The sequence below is a fragment of the Sapajus apella genome, unplaced genomic scaffold, assembly GCF_009761245.1.
Source record: "Sapajus apella isolate SASKATOON/1434 unplaced genomic scaffold, GSC_monkey_1.0 scaffold70, whole genome shotgun sequence".
Classification (NCBI taxonomy): Eukaryota; Metazoa; Chordata; class Mammalia; order Primates; family Cebidae; genus Sapajus; species Sapajus apella.
The window spans coordinates 8,553,175-8,575,145 of record NW_022437010.1 but is presented as its reverse complement, the minus strand read 5'-3'; the positions used below and the strand labels follow the sequence as shown (position 1 = coordinate 8,575,145).

Sequence of the window (21,971 nt, the reverse complement as noted above, 5' to 3'; positions counted from 1 at the left end):
TGCGTACTTGTTTGTATTTTTCTGCTGTTCAGGTCCGTTGTCCAGTTTTCTACTGGAGTCTTTTGGGGGTGTTCTCCATTTCCCTTTAGTTATAAACGACCCGCTGTGTCTCCTCCTGCTCCTCCCATTCATCAGCCGGGCGCGGAAGACCGGGAGAGCGACGCTCGCCGCTCCAAGCACAGCAGGCAGTTCACCGCTCCGCCCCGCCGTCGCGCGCCTCGCAGGCTCGGGTGGGGTGCTGCCTCCTCCACCGCGCAACGTCGCGCACGCGCATCACGCTCGCCCCACTACCCCTCACAAATGCCGTGCTCATAGCCGGAAATGGACGCACGGCGGCTGGGGCGAACGGCTGCGGACTACACTTCCCGAAGTGCTGTGCGAGGTATTGTCGGCGGAGATTGGGACAAACGGCCACAGACTACACTTCCCGACACGCCGCGCGGGAAGGTGCGGCCTCTGGGGCAAACAGCCTCGGACTACACTTCCCGACACGCCGCATGAGACGCTACCAGCGGCCGGCCGAGGGCGGGCAGACGCGGGAGCTGCGGATGTGAGGCATGAGCTGCGCCCTCCCCCGGCCCGCGCGCGTCCTGCCCGCTCCCCGAGCAAGGGTCGCGCGGCGCGGGGCCTAGTGGAGGGCATCAGAGGCCTCAGCGTGCGCACGGGCTGCTGCGGCCGCGCTGCGCGCCGGGGAGAGCGGCGACCGCCATGGAGGTGAGCGGGCCGGAAGACGACCCCTTCCTCTCGCAGCTGCACCAGGTGCAGTGCCCCGTGTGCCAGCAGATGATGCCCGCCGCGCACATCAACTCGCACCTAGACCGCTGTCTGCTGCTCCACCCCGCGGGACACGCGGAGCCCGCTGCCGGGTCGCACCGCGCCGGCGAGAGGGCCAAGGGGTCCTCGCCACCCGGCGCCAAGAGGCGGCGGCTGTCGGAGAGCTCGGCGCTGAAGCAGCCGGCCACCCCGACGGCAGCCGAGAGCAGCGAGGGCGAGGGTGAGGAGGGCGACGACGGCGGCGAGACCGAGAGCCGTGAGAGCTACGACGCGCCGCCCACGCCCAGCGGCGCCCGCCTCATTCCCGACTTCCCGGTGCCCCGCTCCAGCAGCCCCGGGAGGAAGGGTTCTGGGAAGAGGCCGGCGGCCGCGGCTGCGGCAGGGAGCGCGTCTCCGCACAGCTGGGACGAGGCGGAGGCGCAGGAGGAGGAGGAGGCGGTGGGCGACGGCGATGGCGATGCGGACGCGGACGCGGACGGCGAGGACGACCCGGGGCACTGGGACGCGGACGCCGTCGACGCCGCCGCCGCCGCCGCCTTCGGGGCCACCGGCGGGGGCCGCCCGCACCCCCGGGTGCTGGCGGCCGAGGAGATCCGACAGATGCTAGAGGGCAAGCCGCTGGCAGACAAGATGCGTCCTGACACGCTGCAGGACTACTTCGGGCAGAGCAGGGCCGTGGGCCAGGAGACCCTGCTGCGCTCTCTCTTGGAGAACAACGAAATCCCCTCGCTCATCCTGTGGGGGCCGCCGGGCTGCGGCAAGGTGAGTGCCGCCTTGGCCGCAGGGCTTCCGTAGTTATCTTGGCTGTGAATGCCGCTGGCCGTCCCGTAGCCGGGTATGCTGCCCCCAAAGAAGCCGCCTGGCTCGCCTGGATAGGAGGGCCCAGGAGTGCAGACGCAGCCTACGTAGCTGGGGCAGTGCCTGGTCCACAGGTGGAGTCTGTGATGGGTGTGAGAACGGCACACACCCGCCTCCCCACATTCGTAAGGCAGGCTTGCCGAGTTGTTAAAAGGACGTTGTCTGTGAACGCATAGTTTTACAAGATGTGGACTCTTAGATTTGATGTGTCTTTATCTTCCATTCAACCTCCCTGCCCCTCCCCAGACTTTGATTTAGTAACTGAATTCACCAGGAATCAGCAAGTTTACATTGTAAAGAAACATTTGTGTATTCCATTTGTACGTAATAGTGTTTCAGCTTTGAAAAAAAAAAAAATCAAATTCTGTTGTGCTTCCTTCCCTTTCCACTAGTTGTTGGTTTCACAGACTGGTATTTATTCTTGAGAATATGTTTATTTAACGTTCTTATATTCTTGAGAATATATTTATTTTACTAAATATACTCATACATTTACAAAACTAACATAAAAACTTTTTCATATGCAAGTTATTTTCGTCCAGTATTTTCATAACTTTTCTTAAGATGTCTTGTACTCTAGAGAAGAAACATCTGTGCATTTTGGTGTCCATTTCTATGTCCCTTTGTGAGGCGTTAGCACAAGTCCAGACGAAGGCGGTTAGGATACTGTGGGTCTAGAAAGCATGTCAGTGGAAGAACACTTGAGAAAAAATGGAGGCGGTGAGCCAGAAAACAGAGAAAGCCAAGAAGTGCTTAGATGCAGGATGCTTTTGTATCCATAATAAAGGAGAAGAACCAGCATCAGAGAGTGAAAGGGAGAATTCAGGATCAAAATGTAAAGAATTCTTGTAGCTCTGAGATTCAGACTCTTTTGCACACAAAGCTTTTATGATTTTTCTCCTATTTTCCTTTCCAGCTTCATCTCCCACACTTAACCACACCCCCTTTAACTCCAGTTCCTGGAATGCATCTTGCCCTTTTTGTGCCGCCTTGTTTGCCCTCATGCCTTCCCTTTGGCCAGGAATAAACCGGAGCTATCCCAAATAACATTTTATGATGATGGTGGTCAAATTATTGACATCTGTCCCCATGGATTTAGGTGTAAGCCCATTTAGGGGATTGAGCGATATCATTCTTAGTAATTGTGAAGTCTTTACATAAGATTGTGAGAATGGATAATCAGTCGTTGGTAGCCCCAGTCAGCAAGGTCCTTAGGGAAGTGAGTGGGTGAGCTCATCTCACCTACCAGATGCCAGGCAAGAGATTTGAGTGGTCCAGGCTGCTTGGTGAGATGGGCGTTGGTCAGTTGCAGACCTAGGCATCTGTGACATGGGAGCCTGATTCCAAAAGGCAGACAGGCCGGGATTTGGTAAAGAAGCAGCCACAGAATGGTGCTCTACAACTTTGAGAAAACAAAGTGCCACCTTTCCATTCCACTCATTAAACAGTCTTCACTTTTTCTTTATTCTCATTCTTTTGTACTAACAATAACAACATTTATATTCATGACAGCATATACATATTTGTGGAGCACCCATGAAGTGCTAGGTACTGAGCCAGTGCCTTACTTGGGTCTCCTTGGTTTTCTAGTAATTGCTAATGTGACCACAGTGCTGTTGTTCATCTCCTACCGGAGTGAACACACAGAAGTGGCCTGCCGTCATCTCAAATGCTAGGTCATTGTCATTGGTCTAAAGGCGAAGTCTCCTTCCCTCTCCTTTTCTCAGCTGTGCTGAGCTTCCAGTTGGAGCTGTGGTTCTGTGATGAGTTCCGCACCTAGATCCTTCAGCAGCAGTGCTGTCTTGGCTGGAGGCGGGAGAATTTTCTCTTTGGTGAGAGGTCACAACTGTCACTCTGCTAAATCAAGACAGCCGCTCTTTACTGGGATTCTAAAGATCTTAAAGAGTCCCCCAAAAAGGAATCAAAGATGATTAGGGACAGAGGAGAAAAGGTCAGGATTAGCCTAAGGTTTAGCTGCTTTCCTGTTTTATTTATAATGTTCATTTTTTGGTTTTTTTGTTTAGAAATGTACTGTGGTATTTTAGATTGCATCTGTGCTGCTAAGCATTCTTCAGAGTTCAAGTTGCTTGGGAAATGGTGATGCCGCTTGTAGTAGTTCCCATGGGTACTGGTCTCTGTGCCTTATCAGCTTTTCAAACTGTATGTGTGTTATCTTTTCTAGACCACTCTGGCTCACATCATAGCCAACAACAGCAAGAAACATAGCATAAGGTTTGTGACATTATCTGCAACAAATGCCAAGACAAATGATGTGCGAGATGTCATAAAACAAGCCCAAAATGAAAAGAGCTTTTTCAAAAGGAAAACCATCCTTTTTATTGATGAGATTCATCGGTTCAATAAATCTCAGCAGGTATATTAACTTCCTTCTACCTTTTGGTCATTGTGAACATCAAACAACATGAAGTATGTGATCTCACCCTGAAAAGTACAATGCACTATACAAGTGCTAGAGACTTGTTATTATATGCTTTGTTTACAAACAAGCATAGGCTTGTCAACCCATCTCCTTCAAGCCTATTTGTGTTTTTTGGGAGCAAGAAAATGTTTTCTCTATCTGGTAAATGAAGTGGTTGGTATATCCCTGAGCTGTACGTATCAGAAAAGCAGCTTTGAATCAAATTTTCAAGTTTAAAAAATTTTTAATCTAAATACTAGGAGTCATTGTGAACAGTAAAATAATGATTTTAAGATCATTATTTTAATGTGTTTTTAAATTTCTTTAATGGTATTTTTATTTTCAAAAATTAAATAATCTGTATGTTTTGTAACTCCAGGCTCCCTTCAAGGTGAATGTTGCAAGAGCTAATGGTTACTGTTTATTTAAATGGCTTTCTGGATAAAAGGACACAATTATTTTTATAAACAAAGCCACTTTGGGATTTTAAAAAGTAAACATAAAAATTTTATCAGGTTAACATCTGAGAGCTATACTCTAAATTTTAAAAATTAAAATAAATTTTTAGGCATACTTTTTAATGTATTTTGTTGCAACTTTTTGATCATACACAGAATATTTCACAAAATTCTACTAAGCCTTTTTTGTAACTTTTGGAATAAACAGACCTTTTTAAAGTTCTGACGGGATGTTAGCATTTTAGGTTTCATATTGGACCATTGACTCATGTTAGTATTTTTTCCTTATAAAACAGCATAGTCACCAACTTTGTTAGGAATAATAATATGATTGAGTACTTGCAGTGGAAGAAGATTTTGGAAGTGTTAATTAATGTTTTTGTATTCTTTCTCTTTTATAAATAGCTGTTACATGTAAGCTCTGTGCCAGTTCAGCCTTGGGTAGATGTTTTTCTGAGTAAAGAAATCATTTTGGTTGAAACTAAGTTAGAATTCTACTTAAAGCTATTAGTACCAGCAAGAGATCAGGCTTAGACAGTCATTCCAGAAGATGTGTTTTAGACCTAAGAGTTGTACTCCCCCAATATTGCATCCATATTCAATGACTATAAGGCTGCTGCTATTCCTGAACTCTAAAGGTAAAAATGAGGAAAAGGAAGGAATGGATAGCCAACTTACATAGGATTCTGCAGGTGGCTGTTGACTGGAATCACTTTTTTCTGTTTTCCTCCCATGATTAGGACACTTTCCTTCCTCACGTGGAATGTGGGACGATCACTCTGATTGGGGCAACCACTGAAAACCCTTCCTTCCAGGTCAACGCTGCTCTTCTGAGCCGCTGTCGAGTGATTGTTCTTGAGAAGCTTCCAGTAGAAGCAATGGTGACTATTTTAATGCGAGCGATCAACTCCCTGGGAATCCAAGTCCTAGACTCTAGCCGTCCCACTGACCCTCTGAGCCACAGCAGCAACAGCAGCTCAGAGTAAGTTGACAGTGTGCAGCGTCCTGGGGGCATACACCTCCCAGTGAGTCTCCTGGCAGGGGGCCAGAAGGGGCTGGGCATCAGTGAGGAGAGGGTGGGGACAGAGAAGAAATGTTGATCTGCCAGTAATGAAAATAAGAGGGAAGTGTTTGATTATCTACAAAGGTATCCTGGCAAACTTTATAATTTTCTAGCCTCTAATGTGTGTTTCTATACTTGTTCAAGCTTTAATTTAGCTTTGTTGTTTCAGTTCTCAGGTGTTTGCTTTTGTGCTTAGGGTTCTGTGGGAAGTCTTAGTGATTATATGAAAGGCTTTATGTCCCTCATTGATGATTTGAAAGGCTTTCTGTCCCTATCTGAATAGAACCAAAAAATAGATACTTCCTAGACTTACAACTCTTTTGAACATTGTACTCACATTTCAATTTCTCTTTAACCTGCAGTTTAGCATTTTGTTAAAAAATATCAAGTAAAAATTAATGTACTTGCAGTAGAAGTACTTATAACCTTAAAATTATGTAATCCTTTTTACATACTTGAAACTCAACTTCATGAAAGTAAAGAAATGGCAACTGGAAATGACATTAGAGGCTGTCCCTATCCTTTTGGTGACCTGTTTCTGCATCATGAGTACCACATGGGCTCATTAATGTACCGAGTATATATCACAGATAATCAATTTGATTTCTTGGGTCAGAGGTTTTCCTTTTTTTTTTATATTAAAACATATTCTTCAGATGGTATTTGTCCATGTGTTGGCTGAAATACTGCCATGGAACATAATCTGGTCTGATGAGAGGCTGTTGCCCACCTCCTCCTGCTGTGGATTTTGCAGCTGCTCATGCCTGCCCTGAGGCCAAGTTCTGGAGCCACTTTTCTGTGAGGATTAAAGTACAAGGCATAGTTTTAGGCTCAGGGTTTAGGTTTCAACAGCTTTCCCTATGTGTCTGGCCACATTTGCTCCTGTCTGAGATGGAGGAAGAATTCTGCCGTGTGTAATGAAAGCCTTGAAACATTTGGCCCGTGGACCACTGGGTAGGTCAGAGTGGTCTCGTTTTGGAATACCATTGTGATGGGGATAGTCATTAGAACTGTGACCACAAGTGATGTGTAGAACCTATTGGTATCAGCCACATGGACTCATACTCAGAAGCCCTTTGTGTGGTGGGTATCTGTCAGGGCCTAAGGGGGCTGCCAGCTTCTGATATCTAGTATAGGTTCAGTATCCCAAATCTAAAACCCAAAATGCTCCAAAATCTAAAGCTTTTTGAGCACCTTCATGATGCTCAAAGGAAATGCTTATTGGAGCACTTCAGATTTCTGGATTTTGGGTTGCTCATCTGGTAAGTATATAATGCAAATACTCTAAAATAAAAAAAATATGAAATTCAGACCCCTTCTGGTCCCAGGTACTTCAGATGTGAGATTCTCAACCTGTGTAGCTTTCCTGTAACAGAATTCTCATTACAGACTCATGTAACCACATGTTAAAGACAAGTTGAAAGCAAACGGAAGGAAATCCTAACACGTTTCTATGTGTTCTTTTTCCTGTGTACTAATTATCATAAGGTATCTGCAACTTAATATCTTGCATGTGTATTTGTCTAGGGTGATTATTATTGATTTCATGTCATCAGTTCATGAAATAGAACATGAAATTAATAATATTGATGACATGAAATCAATAATAATTGTTACTCAGATATCCCCAGATTTTCTGCTTCTCCCCAGTCACTGCCATGCCAGAATTTAAATGAAATGAGGAAGGCAGCAGCCAAGGAGCTCATCCTTGTGAGAAGAATTGCTGTATTTTATTATGAAAAATTCTCAGGTGATTTGTAGGCACATTAAAGTTTGAGAAGATCAAGTGAAAGAATTAAGACTCAGTTATTGAAACTGATTCAAAAATGAGCTAGAGATTCTTAATCTGCTAAAATTGCCTTTCAGAGAAAACCTCCCATACTCAATAAGTGGTTTACTATTTCCACTACCACTTGCTTAGAATTGATCCCAAGTATGACTTTCTTTCATTCACGTATTTGCTGTCTTGTGTTCCCCTCTCCTGGGACGACTGGGAGGACAGGAACTTGTCCTTGTTCATATCCCCAGCACAGTGTCTGGCATGCCTAATGTGCTGGGTGAATGGTTTGTAAATGAATAAATCCTAACTTTCAATGTGAGAAAAGTAGTTTAATTTTTTTTCTCGTATTATCCAGCATAAGGGATAATTACCCAGGTATCAAGAGCCTTTTTCTTTAATACTATTCCCTTTTCATCAGCAGCAAGCAGAGTAAAATGAAAGAATATTTAGCTTAAATCCATTAATTGGTCTACTTGTTAGCAATTCTAGCAAGAAGTTAAGTTAGGAAATACCATAGACCACAGAAAGAACTTTTACATTACAAGTGACTTCCAAACAGAAGTACCTGCCACCCCAGTTGTCATGGATAATTAAGAGTGGATTGTGATGTCTTCTAGTTGTTTTTAGGTAAAATTTTACTTTCCAATCCCTGTTGACAGCTATATATACATCCTTGTGCATATAAATCAGATTTGGTGACACTAATCTAGTTGAAAGAAAAGACTTTTAATCCCAAATACTTACTTTCTCTCTCCGGGAAGCTATTGGTGTGCATTTGTATTCTTGTGTCATGTTTTGGTGCCCTAGATAGCAACTAGAACATTTACAGAGAAGTCCCCAGGCTGTTGAACTGCACGTGAGAGGAGGTGAGCAGGGCACTGGATTTGGAAACTAATCAAGCTGCCGCTTAGCTGTTCTTGATTGCACTTGAGGAATTGTGAGTTCTCACGCAGTATACTCATGTAAGTGATAACACTCCCTTTAGAGCGAAATAAGTTCTTTTAAAAAAGTCTCTCCTATAGTTACTATTCAGTCGAAATTGAAGGTCTTGCGTATGCTAGGCATTGGCTGAGGGTTGAAAATCTTGTTCCTGTGCCTTTAAAGGGAATGCAGTATGATGAAGGCTAGAGGAGCAGGTCTGCTTCCAGTGCCATGATTATATGCCAAGCGCGGTGGGTATAGAGAATAAGCATTCAGAATATGCGAAATACAGTATTCACCTCCTAGATGAGTGGTGCAGAGTTGTTTTGAAGGATAAGCAGAATTTGCTGAGTGAAATAGGAAGCTCATTGTGCCATAGTTACTTTGGTTTGTATGGCTAAGAAGCAGTGTTCAGGTATTTTGCTCTCTAAAAATATTTGGATCACATGATATAAACAGTGAAGCATGCTATCTGCTCTACTTTGATTTTGGAGGGCAGGAAAAAATGTCCATGGTTTGTGATACACAATGAATGAGTTTGTGCTGCTAAAAATGAAAAAGTAAACTAGTATTTCATCATCCTGCACTACTTGCTGCTTTGAAGGAGTGTGGATTCCTAGGTCATAGACTATATACATATTCAAATACACTCCTAAAGAATCAATTCTTTGTGACCCAGATAGAGTATACAAGTCTTTGGAGATCAAGAGAGTGAAATGAGAAGTTGTAACTGCCCTCTGCCTCACTAGGCCGAGTTCCAAGAGTTGGCTGGAAGACTGAAAGTGGGGTCTGTCCCTGGGTAAGGTACTGTGGCGTAACTGGGTTTGGGACTTTAATCATCTGGAGAGGAGAGCCCCTGACAGGCTGGCCCCCAAATAAGGTGGCTATGCTCTTTTTTTTTCTTTTTATAAAAGTTTTAATATTTGTTTAAAATAATCTTTTCTGCCATTGGATAGAAAAAAAGGTAGTAGAACTTCAGAATACAAGGTCCTGGTCAGAATAAATTGTTGGTATAGGGTAGATTTCAATACTTTTACTTAAATTTTTTTTTAAATATATCAATATAATACATTAACATAGCCGTTTTAATATAATGGTCCAAAATAATGCCATAAAAGCACCAGCAGCCAGAACCACAGGTCTCATCGGCCTTGGATGCATTTCCTATGGCTGCTGTAACAATTACCACAAACTGGATGGCTTAGAACACAGAAGTTTATCCTCACAGTTCTAGAAGCCAGAAGACCAGAATCCAAGTAGCAGTAAGGCCATGTTCTCTTCCAGCGTCTGATGGCTCCTGGCATTCCTTGGCCTGTGGCCATGTCACTCAAGTCTGCATCCATCTTCGCATGGTGGCCACCTTCTCTGTGTCCCTATGTCTTCTCTTTTTCTGTGTTTTATAAGGACATTTGCCATTGGATTTAAGGTACACCCTAAATCCAGGATGATTTCATCTGGAGACCCTTAGTTACATCTGCAAAGACCTTATTTTCAAATAAAGTCATATTCATAGGTTCTAGGGATTAGGACTTACATCTTTTGGGGTCACTGTTCAACCCACTACAGACCCCTACCAAGTATAATGTAATTTGGAAAGACATGTGTCTCTGTGGGATTAAACAGAAAGATACCATCATCTGAAATGTAGCTTCTCTCTTTGTGGAGAGTGTAAGTTTTGTTTTGCTTTGCTTTCACTCTGGTGTTAGGGATCCAGCAGCGTCTGGGGCTCTCCCTTGAATATGTGCAGTTCTGGAGAGTATGCTGTTGCAGTCTGATGAGGCTGATTCTCCTCACTGTTGATCCTGATAGCAGCATTTGTTGAGTCTCATGACACGGCAGGCACTGCTCCAAGCATTCCACATGTCTTATTCAATCCTCAGTACAACTCTGCAAAGTAGGTCTCATTACCTCCTGTTTACTAGATGAAGAAACTGAGGCACAAAAAGGTTAACTAACATGCCCAAGATCAACCAGCTTCAGTGTGATGGAGCCAGTGTTTAAGACATGTCTATGTACTCAGGCGACTTCAGGTGGAGACGCCAAGTTTAGAGAGGTGGGACCCACTGCTCAGTTTTTCCATTGTGACTGTTCTCTCTTGGCACTTTGTGTAAGAGGAACTCTGTATCCATTTGTAATGGATTAGGAACAAAGCAGTTCCACCTGTAAAGTAGCAGGAGAGCCTTTTTTTTTTTTTTTTTTTTTTTGAGACAGAGTCTCCCCTTGCCAGGCTGGAGTACAATGGCACGATCTTAGCTCACTGCAACCCCAACCTTCCAGATTGAAGCAGCTCTCCTGCCGCAGCCTCCCACGTAGCTGCGACTACAAGGCGCTTGCCACCACGCCCAGCTAATTTTTGTATTTTTGGTGGAGATGGGGTTTCATCATGTTGCCAAGGATGGTCTCAATCTCTTGACCTCATGATCTGCCCACCTCAGCCTCCCAAAGTGTTGGGATTATAGGTGTGAGCCACTGCGCCCAGCCCAGGAGAACCTTTTAACCAGATCTGCACATCACTCTTCCCTGGGATACATTTTAGAAACATACCTTGCCCAGGATCTGTCTCTGGAGATTTGAGCTCAGTCTGTGGTAAGGTGCATGTGGCTGTATTTGTGTCTAACTTGATGCATGTACCTAGTTGAAAACCACTGCACAGCAGTTATCACCCTGACTGTGAAATGTTCCTTTTCCTTAGTGAAAGAGATTTGTGGGGTTTGGTTTGTAATTTAGAGAGGGAGCGTTTAATCAAGCCATGTATATTCTTTTGTTCTGCCATGAAGTAACAGATACGTTTTTACTTACTACACTCCTCCACTTATAAATCCAGCTATCTAATTATTCTCCAAATCCCAGTGTTATTCAGTGTGTAGAAGGCTTCAGGATTTAGGCACCCAGAAGAAGAAAGAAGACAGCTTCCTGTATTCTTCTATTAAGATTAAAGCTCTTCTCTTCAGTTGGGGGAGCTAAGCTTTCTAAGTCTGTGTTTATCTCTAGATCTTGTTAACTAGAAATATGATTTTTACAGTGCATTATTTGAACCAGTTTTCCCTTATTATTGAATAGTGTTTTATTATAATAACATAATTTACTTCCTATTGTTTATTTCGATGTAGGATGCCATGACATTTTGGGCAGTCTGTCTCCAGAATAGATCTCACGTCATTTAATTGTATTCTACCTTTGGAAGGTTATTTTTAAATACAAAACATTTTATAAATACATGCTTAAATTTAAAAATAATTGTAAATTCTCTATACTGGGAATACTCTTTCAAAAGAGTTTGTGTAGCAGTTACTGTTTGCTGAGGGATTTTGCCAATATCAATACAGCTATCCCTTCATCACTCTTGGCATGAGTTCTCTCATGAGCTCCCCATTCAAAGATCTCAAAGTATTTTAGTGTATCTTACTTTATTCTTCAGGACTTAGTAAATGGGGGTTCAAGATATATTGGGTGTTAAGTGGAACCTTTCCCTAAAAGGCTCAGTGTTCCTCACGGTAAATTTCCATAATTTTCTTTTTTTTTTTTTTTTTTTTTTTTTTGAGATAGAGTCTTGCTCTGTTGCCCAGGCTGGAGTGCAGTGGCATGACCTCGACTTACTGCAACCTCCACCTCTCAGGTTCAAGCGATTCTCCTGTCTCAATCTCCCGAGTAGCTGGGACTACAGGCACGTGCCACCACACCTGGCTAATTTTTTTTTTTTTTTTTTTTTTTTTTTTTAGTAGACATCGGATTTCATTGTGTTGTTCAGGGTGGTCTCGATCTTCTGACCTCGTGATCCACCTGCCTCTACCTCCCAAAGTGCTGGGATTACAGGTGTGAGCCACTGTGCCCGGCCCATTTTGTAATTTTCTTGTGTGACCGTTGTGAGTGGTGTCAGCAGCTCCTGTATTACTTGGACAGAGTTGCTGACAGATTGATTTGGACCTCGAAATACTTTCTTCTTTTGGACAGGGGTGAAATTTAAAATGTGGATTGTACCCAAGGGGAAGTGGAGTGGTGGGAGCTCAGGTGGCTTTCGTTGTGGCAGCACCTCCATTCCTCATGACCCCAAACCAGAAGAGTAGAACTACTTGTACTTTGGTCAGGTGTTTAAAAGCCAAAGGAAGACCTTATTTTCCAGCCACATAAAATACATCATCATTGCTAAAGACTTATTCACAGCATGCTGTTCATGAATCTGTAGACTGCTAGTTGCCTTCTCATCCAATTAATAAGGGCTGCCTTCCTGTCTGTATATGAGGACTAATAGAGGCAGGACAGTATACTAATAAATACCGTTGTATATAAGGCTACCCATCTTGTCACTGTCCCCACTGTACCCATCTTGTCATGCCCCTGAATGCATACAAAGGACAAATACGTGAAAAAGGGATACATACCAAAATACTAATGTCGAGGTAGTCTAGGGCAAGGTGAATTTTCCCCCTTTGTCTATGTTTAAAATTCAATGCACATTTTTTAAAAATAAATATTCACAGGCCTCAGTAACTTGTTTTTCAAACAACTATTTAATGGTAAAGCATGTAAAACTATACAAAATATGGTCCCAATTTTTGTTTAAAAAATTAGTCGTAAGGTTGATGATTGCATAAAAGAAATACTCGACATGGTAGCTGTTACCTCTGGGTGCTGAAAATATGGATTCTTTTTGTTTTCTCTACACTTTCCATATAATTTATAAAAAGTAAAGATTTCGCTCTGAGATTATGATGAAACTGAAGTTAGTCCCTTTATTGTGCAAATATTGGATGCCTATCATCTACCGGGTCTGGGAATACAAAAAAAGAATAAAATATTCCTGTCCTTGAGGTGCTCAACATGTAGTAGGGATGGAGAGATGATGAATGTAATGTAAGCAACACACAACCCGACCCATGGTGCAGGAGATAGGCTGGTTCAGTCCGTTAGGATCCACTGGGGCTCCTGCTTTTACTCCTGTTTCTTCCCTCAGTTGTCCTACAGGCCTTTTGTTGCTCAGCAGCTTTCCAAGGAGATAGAAGCCATTGTTTTTATTAGTTCTGAGGCGGAAATGAGATGCCCAGGCAGTTTCTATTCTCCCTTCCTGTCCCTTCACACAGGTCGAGCCCGGTAAGGGGCTAAGAGCGTGCCCTTCTCTCACAGGGCTGTCGCACACTGCCACACCCCTCTGATGCTGGTCCCTCCCATACATTTTCTTTAGTATATGTTCTGTCTATCATTATCTTCCAAATCATCTTCCAGAAAACTTGCCAACCAGTTTCCAGTTGAGAAATGATCCACAGGCTTTATAGAGTGCCAGTGACGTGGCCTTGGTGTGTGTTTTGTGTGTGTGTTCTGGTGAGGTCTGCTGAGAGAATGCTGCCATCAGGAGAGAGGAAGATGGGTCTCCAGGCTGCACCGGTGACTCTGGGGCCCCAGTGGTTGGCATGAGTGAGGAGAGAGTCATTTGTTGTAAAGCTGGGGCTGGCCAGGTGTCTTAGGTGTGGTAAGAGACCCACAAGGAATAACTGGAAATCAACTTTGGTAAATAGGAGATGAGGCATCTTGAAGACATTAGGAACAAATCTTTCCATGAATGAAATGCCGATTGGTGTTATTTGGGTTCCTCAGTGAGTAGAGTAGTGTTGGTGAGTGGGTGTGTGGTGGGGAGTTATGCATTGATGCAGCAGGCAAGCATGGTCCCCTTTGGAAACTGCCACCCCCTTCCTGGCCCAGCCTTGTTGGTGCTTGCACATTATTTTCCAGGTAGCTGATTTGGACAGTCCTAATGGGCTTTTTATTTACTGTTTAGCTTATAAGCTGAATGTTGATAATGACATAAGTGAACTGTAACTGAAAAATTATTTTTTTGCTTCACAAATGTGCAACTAGCAGCCCAGCCAGGAATAATATAAGACCCCACTAAGTCATGAAATGTATTAGATATCTTGTTTAACTTGACTAGGAATAGAAAATTCTACTGACTCAGTCTTCTGATTATAGTTAGGTCTTATTTATGAGGGTCCAAATTTAGAAATGTGACTGTTAGTTTTAGTCCTGATGTCAGAGAGAGGTTAGATGGCTTACCCAGGGTCTCATGGCTGTGTACCAGCAGTCTTCTGGTCGCTTCCCAGCTAATGACTTCTCTGCTTACCCTGCGCGGATTTTGCATGATTAGTACCCACTATGAGATGACCTGTTGCAACCTCCAAAATGCCCCAGGCCAAATTCCTGAGCCCTTCTAGGACCTGCTGTGCTCAGAGTATCTAGGGACCCAGTTTGTTGTTTTTAAAGCAAAGGAATTGAACTGCATGATCTGGAGCCCTTCAGAGCTAATATTCAGATATGATGCTGTCTCTCCCTTGTGTGGAAAGTAGTCTGAGCTTATGCCTATCTCAGCAGGATGTAGGCTGCATTTGGAACATGTTTTCCATACACGGTAATGGGGTGCTAGCATTTCTAATAAAGTTTTCACTGTTCTGTAGGGTAGAACCAGAGAGACCACCTGTCAACAGTAACTTTCCAGGCCATTCAGTGTCTGTTTCACACAAGCTTAGATGTGTGAACCTATGCAGTGAGTAACCCTTGACACCCATAAGATACATACAGTGTGATAACCTGCTGACTTAGGAGACCCAGTCAGTTCATAGTCTTGATGATGCTTAAGCACATTGACAATGTGAGGTGAGAATAAGAGGCAAAGGCCTTCAACTCTTCAGTGTCCTTGCCGAGAAGTATGAGTTTCTAAGATGTATGCAGAACAAGAAGTACGCAGCCTGAGTGTGAGGGTAACTAACCCTGGTTGTGTTTCAGGCCCGCCATCTTCATAGAGGATAAAGCAGTAGACACCCTGGCTTACCTCAGTGACGGTGACGCCCGAGCTGGGTTGAACGGACTGCAGCTGGCTGTGCTGGCTAGGTTAAGCTCTAGGAAGATGTTCTGTAAGAAGAGTGGGCAAACCTATTCTCCCAGTAGAGTTCTGATCACAGAGAATGACGTGAAGGAGGGCCTCCAGCGATCCCACATTTTATATGACCGGGCAGGTAAGTAATTGACATGTGGAAAGACTAAAACTGTAGGGAAAGAAGTGTGTGCACACATTCTCATTTCTGGAAGCCTGACTTTCAGCTGGGTCCAAAGCATGCCAGTGATTCTTAGGTGGATCTCCATGTTGGTATAAGCCTTCTACACAGGGCTGACCTTTCCAAAGAGAGGCTTGAAGCAGAAGCTACCCTGCTGAGAGTCTAGAGGAGTTTGGGGTTGGAAATGGCAGGCTGCACATTCACCTTAGAAGGTAGTTAGCTATTCCCCACCTTGCAGAATACAAGCACCTTTGGAAGCCTGTGTGTTCACTTGACAGTGAATATGTTTTGTGATCATTTACAATGGCAGTAAATAAAAAGAGGACTTTTGCCATAATGACTTAATAGGTTCAATTGAGAATTACAATGCTTTATTTCTAGAGTCTATACTAAAAAATAAATTGTCGTGGATCTTGAAGTTTTTGGGTTTTTTTAGTAGCTTTTTCAAAAATTAAATTCACTGTGTACACTTATCTGTGTAGAACTGCGTTTACAGATACCAGATTTGATACCAGCTCTTATGAAATCTGTGACCTAGCGATATTAAATGTCATTAGCAGAGCACATTTGCATCTTTTTATAAAAGAAGTGCGAGATGAAGATAACATACGTAGATTAGGTCAAACTTCTGCTGCTTGAGCGTTTGTGGGACTTTGGATGGAGTCATATTGCAGTCACTGTGGAATATAATTTCCACACTTTTAAAAGCTCTGCCAGAAAAGGAAGCTGATAATTGAATGTTCCAGATCTCACGTAGGCTGTGCCACATGACAATGGAGAGTCCTTACTGGTTAGAGAAGGGGTGGAGGGGCTTAAGAATGACTTTGGTTCGGGTGCTGCCTCTTCTTGAGTGAGCACACTCGCTGCATGACCTTGGAAGGCTGACCAAAGCTTTTCAGCCCCAGCACGCCTCAGCTGATGGTAGCTCAGGAGTGTTCATTGGTGCTAAGGATACATTGGCAAGTTGAACAAACATTCCTATCCACACGGTGACGTGAATGTGCCCTCGGTGGGGCCTTCTCAGATGGCCGGCTCTCCCTTGTGCTCTGCAGTGTGACGTAAATGCTTGCAACGTCTGAAAAGCAACACGTTCTAGGTGTAGAGCTCTGCTTAACTTTTGGCCAAATACAAAAAATGTGCATGTGAACAAGATAAAAGGTTTTAAGACATTAAAAAAAATCTCCCCATGCCGGACTTGCCACTGTTTCTGAGGTCCAGCAGCAGCAGTCTCTCTCCCTTCTTGTAGGTGTCCCAAAGGTTTCGCCCTGTTTTGATTGGACCGACTAGGACTATTCTTAGACATTTTATCAGACTGTCAGTTGAGATCTGTGTAACATGGCATTCACTAACCGCCATTGAGTATTTTATAGATGCATTCATTTTTTAAATTCTCAAAATAATCTTATGGAGATAGCTATTAATATTACCCCCACTTTAAGATAATAAAACTTGCCTGCATTCACAAAGCAAGCGGTGAAGCTGACCCTTAAATCCAGGTCTGACTGGTTCCCAAGACGGTCCTTCCCCACATCCACGTTTGCCTCCATACCAGCCTCACTGTGCCGTAACTGATCTTACCCATTACATCATGCTCCTGAGAGGGATCACCCCTCCATCCATATACATGCAGAGGGGATCTTGGAGGGGTCCAGTCCTAGGAATCCCACTTCTTGAGCCCCATGTTGCAGAGCTCTGCACAGTGGGGATCACCTTGTCTATAGCTTGTAGCTGGGGGGCCATGGAGGCTGTCTACTGCCACAGCTTTAAGAACCCCACATCCTACGTGTCTTGCCAGGATGAGTGTGCTCACACACCCCACCCCACTGCAACATTTCTGCTCCATGGTGGATCCACAGACACATATATATCATTCAGATCCCGGAGAAAGCTGCTCTTCCAGGCTTTGCTCCATAAATAGGGATGGTAGAAGCATTGCCCTGGAAACCTGTTAGCTTATACTCTTAGGCCTTTTTATAACTCGAGTGAGACAAAGACCCAGAGGTTTTATTATTTTTTTATATGTCACCTAGTACGTAGTTACCTGTTAGTAGGATCCAGTGATGTTTCTATATCAGAGTGAAGGAATTTCTAAATGAGAGCAAACTCTGCTGTGCATTGACATCAGGGTTCTATATAAATAGTCGAAGTACAGGTTATAAAGTAGTATATATTAAAAGTAAACATGGAAGGTAGCATGGAATAATACAAGTATCTACCACTGGTGCAAAAGAATCTTTCTACAGTGCCTGCTCTGTGCCAGGCATGTGTAATCTAATACAGCCCTGTGAGGTAAGTGGTCTCGTTGTCCCCATTTTACAGATGAGAAACCCGAGGCACAGTGAGAATCAGAAACTTGCCCATGGCTCACGAGCTTGGTGGTCCAACCCAGGCTGCCTGGTCCCAGAGCCTGTGCCCTTGCCTATTATACTGGTGGTATTGCCTCTGACATTGACAAGGTGGGAGAAGATGACTGACCTGTGTGGGGGAGTTTAACTTTGACATAAAGTGGCCTGGGTAGTTTCTTCCAGCCCCCGTACCCTGAGTTTAGCCTGGCCTGTTCTCTGCCACCCTCCTCCCCACCCTCCTCCCCGCCCTGCAAAGGAGCAGAGTGTAGCCAGAGTGCAGCCAGAGTGCCTGGGCCAGCAGGGTGATAGCGTGGGCCAGAACCACGCAGATTTCTTCCCGGACACCCTCTGAGCCAGTGTCGCCAGCGCTCTGACTTCACCAGGGAAGCCCTGGACAGGAGACCCTCAGTTTGTTCTCAGAAATCCAGTAGCTGAGCTGACCCATCCATCTGCCCCGGCTCTCAAACCAGAGTCACTGGGGCTGAGCCGTGAGTCCTGCAGGTCTTTCCCCCATGGGAGGCCAGCATCTCCTGCTTGCTCTCTTCTCTACCTGAAGACCAGCTGACATTTTGGCAGCCAGCTCAGCCGCCAGGATTTGTGACTGGCGCCAGTTGTATTGTGGACGTGGGCTTATGCTGAGCACAGACCAGGAGCTCCTCTGGGAGGAGTGAGACTCACAGGAACACCATTCTCTGCTTTCTTGTGAGAAGGGTGCCCCCTCCTTGAACTTACCTAAGGGACAATGGCCAAAGAGTAGTGAAATGTGTGCGGGTACCACTGTTTAGTTCCTGAGAACTGTTTAGCTTTAATTTTTTGCCTTTAAATATGCCCTTTTTTTAAAGCACATTTCACTGATTCCATGTAAATCTAGGGTAAAAATGGGAAAAGACCAGGCGGTGAGAGAGTGGGCCTCTGTACCTTCAGGGTGGGAGTTGGTAGTCCATGTGTCAGTCCTTCTGGGACCCTGCTACACAGGTGTCCCCACACCAAGGCTGGCAGAAGGAGGTTTAGATGATGGCAGGCTTCAGATATCAGAAAGGCAGCTGGAAATGACACTTGAGGAACAGATGGGCTATGACAGCTGCCCTAACCACTTGGCTCTGCCTCCCCCTGGCTCTGACCAGACCCACTGTCAATCTTCCTGCAGTAGAGGGGTGGGCCGCAGGATGGAGCCAGAACATGAGACTCGCCGTCCCTTCACTCTTGTCTCTGGCAAATCCGCCAGCTGGAAGGACCACTTTTCTAAGTGAACGTCTCTTACCCGCTGCCTCTGTGCATGTGTGTGCACACTGTGTGGACAGCCACAGGTTTCTGCTGCAGCAGCCTCTTCCCCTGAATAGGACCGGGTTCCTGAACAGGCTCCTAGCCCCACAGAGAACTGCACTGGGCCATGTCCCAGGTTTAGGTCCAAGCAGCCAGTGCACCCCACTCAGAGCACAGCTGAGGCAGCTGCCCAAACCTCTCGGCTTTCCCAGGGCCTTTGTTAGTTCAGGCTTCCTGGAAGTCAGCTGGTGGAGACGAAGATGGCTCGGGCGCCCCTCGTGTGAGCTCTATGTGAGTGGTGCTCTTTGTGATGTCAGGAGAGGAGCATTACAACTGCATCTCCGCCCTGCACAAGTCCATGCGGGGCTCCGACCAGAATGCCTCCCTCTACTGGCTGGCTCGCATGCTCGAGGGAGGAGAGGACCCTCTCTACGTGGCACGGAGGCTTGTGAGGTTTGCCAGCGAGGACATAGGTGAGTGTGGTGGGAGGGTCCCGGAGCCCTGTGTCCTGGGTGTGGGGGAATGGCTGACTGTTACATTGTGGCTTTTCGGGGGAGGGAGGCAGGAAGAATGTCTCAGGGCTATGTGAGACTGGCAGGGGAAGATAAGACTTTATGTCTAAGCTCAGGTGTTTACTACTTGGTGTGTGTGTACCTTTGAATATTTGTGTTCCTAAAGTCACCATTTTCTGTTTCCTCTTTGGGAATGTTTTTACTAACATTCAAGGGTATTGCAGTAAGATGAGCTGCTTTTAAATTTGCTTTGAAGTCAGGTGTTCAGGATTTTCTTTGGATAGTTCCCAAGGTAGAAATGGAAGACTCTAGACACTATATGAAGAGAAAGATCAGCAAAGTCCTCCTCCTCTTTGGTGTTAGGGGATGTTTGGTTTTTAGTGTTTCCATCCTGGCAAATGCCTCCATAGCCTTGACTTCTTATGTTTGTTGTACAGAGACTTATTTTCCTAGATGTAGAGTTTTTACCCACAGGGAAACCGCTCTTAACACCACACACAGTAACCACTCACTAAATATTTCTTGCTTAAGTGCATGGGATCAGAGACTAGAGCTAGGTCAGTCCGTTTTGCTACATGGGATTATTTTGGTCGTCAAGTGTACAAGCAGTGGTGGTCTGTGGTCACCTGCACATAGGCCAGGAGGACAGTGTGTGTCGTAACTAAAACTCTCCTTTGTCTCTCTGTGTGTGGCAGGTCTGGCAGACCCATCTGCATTAACACAAGCAGTTGCTGCCTACCAAGGCTGTCATTTTATAGGCATGCCTGAATGTGAGGTAAAGTAATCAGCTCAGTTCCTTGCACATCACTTCTTTTCTCTTGTGCTCTGACCCTTTGTAGATTTAAATAGATGTCCCTCCACCATTGGTGGATTGAGCCCACTGAATATGCTACTTGGCTTTTGAATGCCTATAGTAGACTCTTAGACTCCTAGAGAGGGAAACGTTCTTTGTCAGCGAGGTCATGTTTCAAACTGTCATCAGGATTCCGGGATTCAGAGGACATGCGCCAGGTTTTCCAGGGAGCAGAAAAGTTAAAGGAGCTGAACAGGAAGCCTCTGCGAGTTTGCCCTCAGAGCAGCTTCATATTCATCTCTTTATATATTGGGGGCGTAAGAAAAAATTAATTTAGTCAAAAGGCCTTCAGTTAAAAAAAAAAAAAAGAAAAGAAAACCACTCACCTGGTTTGCCTCTCACCTTGTGGGAATTTCTTCTGTCTGTGATAGGTGGTTATCCAGGCTGTAGGCACAAAAGGGGGATAAAAGCATGTGGGGATCTTCTCAGCATTACCTAGAGCTGTGTATCGGAAGGGGCTCTGCAGAGCAGAAGCGTGGCATCTTACTAGTAAAATGTGTCCTTCTGTGTCATTGGTAGGTGCTTCTGGCCCAGTGTGTGGTCTACTTTGCCAGAGCCCCAAAGTCCATTGAGGTGTTCAGCGCCTACAACAACGTCAAAGCCTGCCTGAGGAACCACCAGGGACCGCTACCCCCCGTGCCCCTGCACCTGAGGAACGCACCCACTAGGCTGATGAAGGATCTGGGCTATGGCAAAGGCTACAAGTACAACCCCATGTACAGCGAGCCTGTGGATCAGGAGTACCTGCCGGAAGAGTTGAGGGGAGTCGATTTCTTCAAGCAGAGGAGGTGCTGACTCTTCAGGCCATGGCAGCAGAAGGATGTTGCTTTTTTAAGGGAGGGCCAGAAAGAAAGTAACTGGGTTGCAAAATTGGTTGCCTGGTGGAAGTTAAAACAGAACCACATTTTGTGCCAGAAATTTCAGAGTTTCGTAGGTGGAGGCGCAGTTATTTCCACTAAATGTGTAACATTGAAATTGTGTTCTTTTGCACTTGGTGCGGCGGTTTATGCTTATGAAAATATCTGGCAGCTTTGTGCAATGATTTAATGTTATAAGGAATTATCTATTTTGTCATAGTATTTAAGTCATAATGTCATTTCAGAATTCAGTTCTGTAGGATTTTTTTTTCTTTAAAAATGTATATTCTAGGTAGTTTCAATTGGTAAAAAAATGTAATTGTGATTTAATACTGCATAGTGTTTTGGGTATTTTTTTTATATGCAAAGGTCTTATGAACCAATAAAACTATTTCAAAGTACTCAGATTGTCATGATTTTCCCGCCCGGATGCTAGGTACCAACATCGTCACCATTGCATTTGGTGGGTGGATACTGGGAAGAAGAAATGTCACCCTGGTGGTAGGAAGAGTGGGGAGCTGAGTTGAGAAGTCAGGGTTATCTTGTAGGAAGTTAACTTTGATTTCTTTAAAGGAATTCTTTTTTAAATGGCTTGTGAAAGAATCCGGTAGTCCCCATGGCCCATTCCTCCCCACCTCCCCTGGTTTCTTCTTGCAGCTCCATATTTCCGAACAGTAATTTTTCTTTGAGTTTTTGTGTTTCCTGAATGTAAAATATGCCACTCCCCTTCTCAGTTTAGAGTTATTTGCCTGCCGCTACTTCCTCTCCTTAGTCCCATGTCATGCATATTCCCGCAAGGACGGCCCCTTCAGGTAGTCGGTTCTTCCC

General features: G+C 44.8%; 2 protein-coding genes across 5 annotated transcripts in view; one reads left to right on the top strand and one right to left on the bottom strand.

Annotated features, from left to right (window-relative positions):
• Positions 1–5,267, bottom strand: part of MYLK4 (myosin light chain kinase family member 4) — a 111,180-nt gene extending 105,913 nt beyond the window's left edge. For both annotated transcript variants that reach the window (XM_032250100.1, XM_032250103.1), the window contains exon 1: positions 5,188–5,267. In XM_032250100.1, coding sequence (XP_032105991.1) covers positions 5,188–5,243 — 56 coding nt within the window. In that variant the 5' untranslated portion in view covers positions 5,244–5,267. The remainder of the gene's footprint in view (positions 1–5,187) is intronic.
• WRNIP1 (WRN helicase interacting protein 1) lies at positions 430–21,544 on the top strand. 3 transcript variants are annotated; one of them, XM_032250098.1, is made up of 7 exons: positions 430–1,536; positions 3,815–4,006; positions 5,325–5,491; positions 15,045–15,274; positions 19,239–19,394; positions 20,129–20,208; positions 20,806–21,544. In XM_032250098.1, exons 1-7 carry the CDS (start codon positions 709–711, stop codon positions 21,079–21,081), a joined length of 1,929 nt encoding a protein of 642 aa, XP_032105989.1. In that variant the 5' UTR covers positions 430–708; the 3' UTR covers positions 21,082–21,544. The 3 variants fall into 3 exon arrangements, with proteins under 3 accessions (XP_032105989.1, XP_032105988.1, XP_032105990.1); XM_032250097.1 differs by having other exon boundaries at positions 5,250–5,491; XM_032250099.1 differs by lacking the exon at positions 20,129–20,208 and having other exon boundaries at positions 5,250–5,491.
• Positions 21,545–21,971: the final 427 nt, after the last annotated feature.